The 6,000-nt window shown below is 40.9% G+C and overlaps 1 protein-coding gene across 2 annotated transcripts in view; it reads left to right on the top strand.

The window, feature by feature from the left end:
• Window positions 1-390: 390 nt before the first annotated feature.
• Window positions 391-6,000, top strand: part of TOM1L1 (target of myb1 like 1 membrane trafficking protein) — a 55,152-nt gene continuing 49,542 nt past the window's right edge. The window contains exons 1-2 of one of the 2 annotated variants that reach the window (XM_051994261.1): window positions 391-481; window positions 4,222-4,306. In XM_051994261.1, coding sequence (XP_051850221.1) covers window positions 424-481; window positions 4,222-4,306 — 143 coding nt within the window. In that variant the 5' untranslated portion in view covers window positions 391-423. The remainder of the gene's footprint in view (window positions 482-4,221; window positions 4,307-6,000) is intronic. The other variant, XM_051994260.1, reaches the window with a different exon arrangement.

Below are 6,000 nucleotides of genomic sequence, written 5' to 3'. Positions count from 1 at the left end.
GGACCCCAAGGCGCGGGCCACAGTCACGTCACACCCACCGAGATCTGCGCTTCGCGGCGCTCCGCTACCTCCGCTTGTCCCGACCTGCGGGGCGGGGGGTGGGAAGCGAGCGGCTCCGCCTCTTGGCCACCCTAGGCTAAGCAGCCCAGCCCAGGCTCCAGACCGCTGCGGGCGGCGGTCGAGCCGGACCACCCCAGGGCTAGGGTGACTGGGTGTGCCACAGGTGGGCTGGGCGCCTCGGGACGCCCCGCCCTGCAAGGAGAGGGGAAGGAGGGGAAGCTAGGAGCCAGGGAACCTCCAGAGTACACGAGGATATGGCTGGATAGGAGGAGCCAGGGCGCGGAGCAGGGGAGGAGCTGGCCACTGGTGGAGGAGGAGGAGGGGGCGTAGGCGGATTTCCTGGGCCCGGCTTGGAGGTTCACCATGGCGTTTGGGAAGAGCCACAAAGATCCCTTCGGGACTTCAGTGGGCCACCTGATAGGTAAGGTGGCAGAGGCGGGGTGAGCACCTCAGCGGAGTTACCTGAACCGGGTTCCTGCGCAGTCCCCTGCCAGCTGAGAACTGAGTTCATGGCACCTGCACCTTTCAAACCTTTATCTTAGCCCCTGGACCTTAAACCGTGGTGCAATTCCTTTTCCCAGACCTCTCCACTTCCTCACAGCGTACCAACCCGTGGCTGGCCCTTAGTGTGGTTTCCAGGATTTACTTCCTTCTTTCCTGGTCCCTTGGAAGAGAAGTGAACCAGGTGAACCTGGAATTGCGGGAGAACAACTCCACCTTGGGGTGCATCTCCCTTTGATTTTTGGAACCTGAAGGATAGGTGGTGGGGAGGGGGCATGATCAGTTCTAGCTGAACCCCAAACCCTCCTAACCTTTGTGACAATGAGGCCTTTCTCATTAAAAAAAGGAAATTGGCACCGAAAAACCTGACCTGTGCTTTTCCTGGATAAACAAAGAGTGAAGATTAGACCAATTGCTGGGCTTGAGAGGGAGGGGTCTGAAAGCCACTTGAGGTTTGGGGAGCCAGATTGCAGAATTTATTCCTTTTCTTCCCCTGAGATAACTTAACCCTGAAGTACAATAGAATAGAAACCAGCACTCAAGTACTTGGGTGAAACTAGCTCAGTTTTAGCTCTTGATTTTTCTCTTTCAAGGCTTAGCTCCCCGGCAAGTGTTTTGTTCCAGACATTTCCTGATTTCTCCAGTTGTCGAGGGTACTTCCTTCATCTTTATGTAAATTATCTTGTTAGCTATCCAGTATTTAGTTATCTGTGAACTTTTATTTTAATCTCCCAATCAAATGTTATAATGGGGCAGCGACTTTAAAACTTTTGTGTCTTCAGTGCCTAGAATATAGGAATAGGAACTGGACCTGCAAATTCATTGGTATGGGGAACTTCTGCATGAGAAAATTCCCTCTCAACATACTCTTGGGGTATTTTCTATGGGGCAGCGACTTTAAAACTTTTGTGTCTTCAGTGCCTAGAATATAGGAATAGGAACTGGACCTGCAAATTCATTGGTATGGGGAACTTCTGCATGAGAAAATTCCCTCTCAACATACTCTTGGGGTATTTTCTATGCAGTTTATAGAATTAGTTGCCTTGGTCTCTGAGAGTTTAAGTGAATTGCCCATGGATCTTATGGCCAGTATGTGTCAAGAGGAGATCAGCTCTCTAGCTTCTACTTTGCTTATTGTGGGGCCTCTTGATTGATTTATTGGTTCTAGGAAGTTAGAAAGATGGTGTGATTGTCTAAGATCGAAATGACTCCCCTCTGACAATCATGGTTGAGATGATTCTGGTACTTAACTGTATGGTGGAGCTGGGGGGGCAGAAGTTTTGTGTCAAGTAGCATCAGTAGTAGCTGGAGGAACCTTATCCAGTCTTGGTTAAATGTTTTGTTGTTGTTCAGTTATGTCAGTTATGTTCACTCTTTATGAACGGCGTTTGGGGTTTTCTTGGCAGAGATACTGGAGTGGTTTGCCATTTGCTTTTCTAACTTATTTTTAAGATGAGGAAACTGAGGCAAGCAGTGTAAGTGACTTGCCCAAGGACATTAGCTAGTAAGTGTCTGAGGCTGAATTTGAACTCAGGTCTTCCTGACTCTAAGGCCAGTTCCATTGTGCCACTTAGCTGCCCTTAACTGAATCACCCGTCCCTGAAATCAGATCTCTCCCACAATCCCTCCCTTATCAGTTCCAGTTAGGCCAATTTAATTCTGTGATGGAGACAAATTGACATCATGGGTGCCTGGAACTCTTTTGTCATCATCCATTCTCTCTTAAATCCCTTCTACTCTCCCACTCCCTAGTCCTCCCTACAGGAAGACAGGATCTGATAGATTTAATCACAGAGTTATGACTGACTTTTTTTATTCACACAAAGTTGCAAAAAACTTTTTAATACTCTTCTCTATATGTATTTGCATTTTATAAAGATCACTTTAAAATATCAAAGCAATAATTCCAGTGGTGGAATTAATGGGCAAATTTAGTTTCTGCAAAACCTAAGTATTAGCCTTTTCAAGGCTACTCTGCTAAGACCTCTCAAACCTTCTCCCCATACTCTTCCACTGTGTAGACTCTGGCATGCCTGGGTCAAAAATAAAATAATAAAAGCTACCCTCTGCTTTGCTTTCTTTACCCTTTTACTCTACCATGAATTCAGATCATAGATCTGGCCAAATGCTCAACTGAAATTTTTTGGGGAAGTTACAGCTCTGGGTTGTCCTTTATTATATTCTCCTCCCCCTCCCTCCCCTGCCCCTACAAGGTTTTCTACTGCCCTGGGAGAAGCCAAGCCTTGTGGATTTAGAGTTAGTTAAAAATCTTCTTGTCTGAAGTTTCAAGAGAGAGAATGTGAAGGCGCCTTACTCTTGCCATTCCAGTCACTCCATTTCTAAGCAAATTAGGAAGCATTTGGCACACTGGGGATTTCTCAGCCAGCCACTCTTTTCTTGATGTCTGTCACCGGGACCTGAACTGCCTTACTAATAGGCCAGCTAGTGAGGAGTGCCAGAGAAAGGAACAGCAGCAATTGTACTTTGGTTCTCAATGCTGATAGATTTTAAATCAGTGCTTTCTGTCTGCAACTTTGCCTCTTAGAATCCTCACTACCCTTGGTGGCCCTTCGGTGCTACCTACCAACCACCCTTCTGGAGGCATTTCCAATTCAAAATCTCCTCCTTCTATGTGTTCACACTTGTCTCCCCAAATCACTACAAAAATAGAGATAGGTAGATATGTATAAATGTATGTATGTATGTATTTGAGGGGAAATTAGGGGCAAGGAATAGCAGGAATTGCTAGTACTAGCTTTTAATGTGTGTGATCTTTAAGAACTAAGTTACTTAAGCTCCTGGTGTCCTAGACTATTCTCTAAGACCTTATGTTTTTCCTGGCTTGTGACCCTTGGCAAGTTACTTAATCCCAATTGCCTCAGGAAAAAAAAGACTATGTTAGGAATGAGTTGCATATTTGCATTGCTGATGATAATTCACCACCATAATGAAAATTCTGGTTCAAATAATTTTGTACTTAAGTATCCCTAAATAGTAGTAATTGATAATAAGCAGCATTAAAGATCTTTTAGGTTTACAAGTCTTTTGACTCATTTGATCCTCACAACTACCTGTGAGGTAGCTGCTGTTGTTGTATGCTTTTTACTGACAAGGAAACAGACTGAGAAAAATATGATTTTGAAGCTGAATTTTTGACTTCCAAGTTCAGCACTTTCTACTGTGGCAACCTAGTTGTATCTCTCAGTAGAATGTAAGCACCTGGAAAGCTGACTTTGTGTAATATGTATATAATTAACCATATTTGCATTTTTAAAAAGAATGCCCTCAAACTGTAAAGCAATGTCTTTTATGTAGTCAAATTACTGGGCAGATCAAATTTAAGTGGAACCTCTGTTCCACATGTTAAACAAAAGCACCTGCCCTCAAGGCACTTACATTCTCTTGACACCACAAATAAAGGAAAAAGTAAAACAAAATGATTCCACACTATGGTATGTATTTATCCCTTGCAGTTAGCACTTTCCTATGTATGCAGTATTTAATAAATGCTTTTTGAATGAATAAATCCTATTGCTTACTTTTTTGGTTTCAAGTTAATGAGACTTTCTTGTCAAGATTTCAGACTGTTTCAGGAAGATAAAAAAATTATCTTCAAGTAATTCTTGCCAAGGGTAAAAAACAGTTGCCTTTTCTTTGCAGAAAAGGCTACATTTGCAGGCGTTCAGACTGAAGATTGGGGCCAGTTCATGCACATCTGTGACATGATTATCACCAGCAAAGATGGGTGAGTATATGGGAGTGGGGTTTAAGAGGAGGATTGATGTTATCTTCTGAAAGAGGGGCATCTTGGAAGAACCCAGCTCATTTTTCTGGAAACGACCTGCCTAATTTACTTGTTCAGAAGTTGTTGCATAGTATCCTTTCTGTGCTTTAAAGAAATGCCAGCCATGAAACAACTTCTTTCCAAATGAGGGTAATTGAAGAATCCATTTCAGCTCCTGTTCCCTCTATCTTCTCCTTTTCCTGCTGTTTTATAAAAGGTTGCAAAATTGGCTGACTATTCATCCACCCAGATGTTATAGCATGTCCTCTTGAAGTCACACCTGAGCTAAGATTGATGATTCTGCAGTTTCTTTCATGCCCTACAACTCTATCTGCCACTGTTTCTAGTTAATACATATATGGAGAACATTAAAAAAAAAAAAAAAAAAAAAAACTCATTTGCCCTGGAGTCATAGATTTCCTGTTACTTAATTCTTAAGTCTATGGTTATTTGGGTCATCTGCCATTTTAGGTACAGGTATAGTCAAAAATGGATTTTTTTGTCCCTATGTCAAAAATATAGGACAAGCTTATTTTTTCATGACATCAGCCCAGAATCTTTATATATTTTTTGCGTAATATGTTCTTCTTTTAATTTATATAAACATAATCCCATAGCTGAATTAGATAATCTGAAAAGAATAATCTGAATTTTGTTTGAGAAATGGTGAGGAACTTTCAAAGATTTCAGGTTTCCCCCAGAAATTAAAATGGGTTCACAGTTCAACAAATCAGAACTCTCCAAATTAAACTATGTCCTTCATTATCCAAACACAATGCAAAAATAAGCAATTGGTCTAAAAGAAATTATCATAGAGATATATGACCTAAAATGTAGATGGACAGGCTGATTATGTATTATAGTAAAAGTTAAAGGGAAATATGTATAGCTCACATACTGAACTGATACCTGAAGCTGATTTCATATTAAGAGATCTAGAGGAAGAGCCCATCACATTGAGTGGACCAGTTGTAGATGATATGAGAATATGTAGACAAGCTTTGCGAATGGATTGTAATCTATGCCTGTTGTGTCAAGCTTGAGTAGAAACAAGATGCATAAGAATTCTTGCAGGCTAATGTTGACTTAGAACATCATATTAACATTGTTTCATTGTGGTTTTATTTATTATTTTCCAAGTCCATTTTAATCTGTTTTCAGCAGCACTTGGGAATATTGTGAGCCTTGCTGCCAATATTTGACACCTCTATTCTATGCTGATACAGAGAAATCTCTGAGTTCACCAGAGTTTCATTAATCAAAACTAAGAGAAAAAACTAGTCTTTTTTAGATTATGTTGATGAATAGAGTTTGATTACTTTCTGGTCTATAATTCAGATAAGTAGCTATCAAATGGAGGTCTTGACTACTATAATAAAAAAATTGTAGCAGACATCCATTTTTTATATGCAGATGAAGAGTGCTAAATAAAGTACTTGAAAATAGTTTGCTCTTCAGTAATTTAAATATTTGCCATATAATTAGTTAATTTCTTGAGTTAAACCTTTCTTTCATAGATGAAACAAGCCTCTGAGAAATGTGAATAGATGATATAAACTTTAACCCCTGAATTCTAATTGGTTAATTTTTTTGGCCACAAAATAAGGTTCCTACTATTTCAAATATGAAGATTTCTTCTCTACATCAAAAAATTT

The sequence above is a fragment of the Antechinus flavipes genome, chromosome 4 (genome assembly GCF_016432865.1).
Source record: "Antechinus flavipes isolate AdamAnt ecotype Samford, QLD, Australia chromosome 4, AdamAnt_v2, whole genome shotgun sequence".
Classification (NCBI taxonomy): Eukaryota; Metazoa; Chordata; class Mammalia; order Dasyuromorphia; family Dasyuridae; genus Antechinus; species Antechinus flavipes.
The sequence above is the reverse complement of the archived record's forward strand: the minus strand, read 5'-3'. Positions and strand labels throughout refer to the sequence as shown.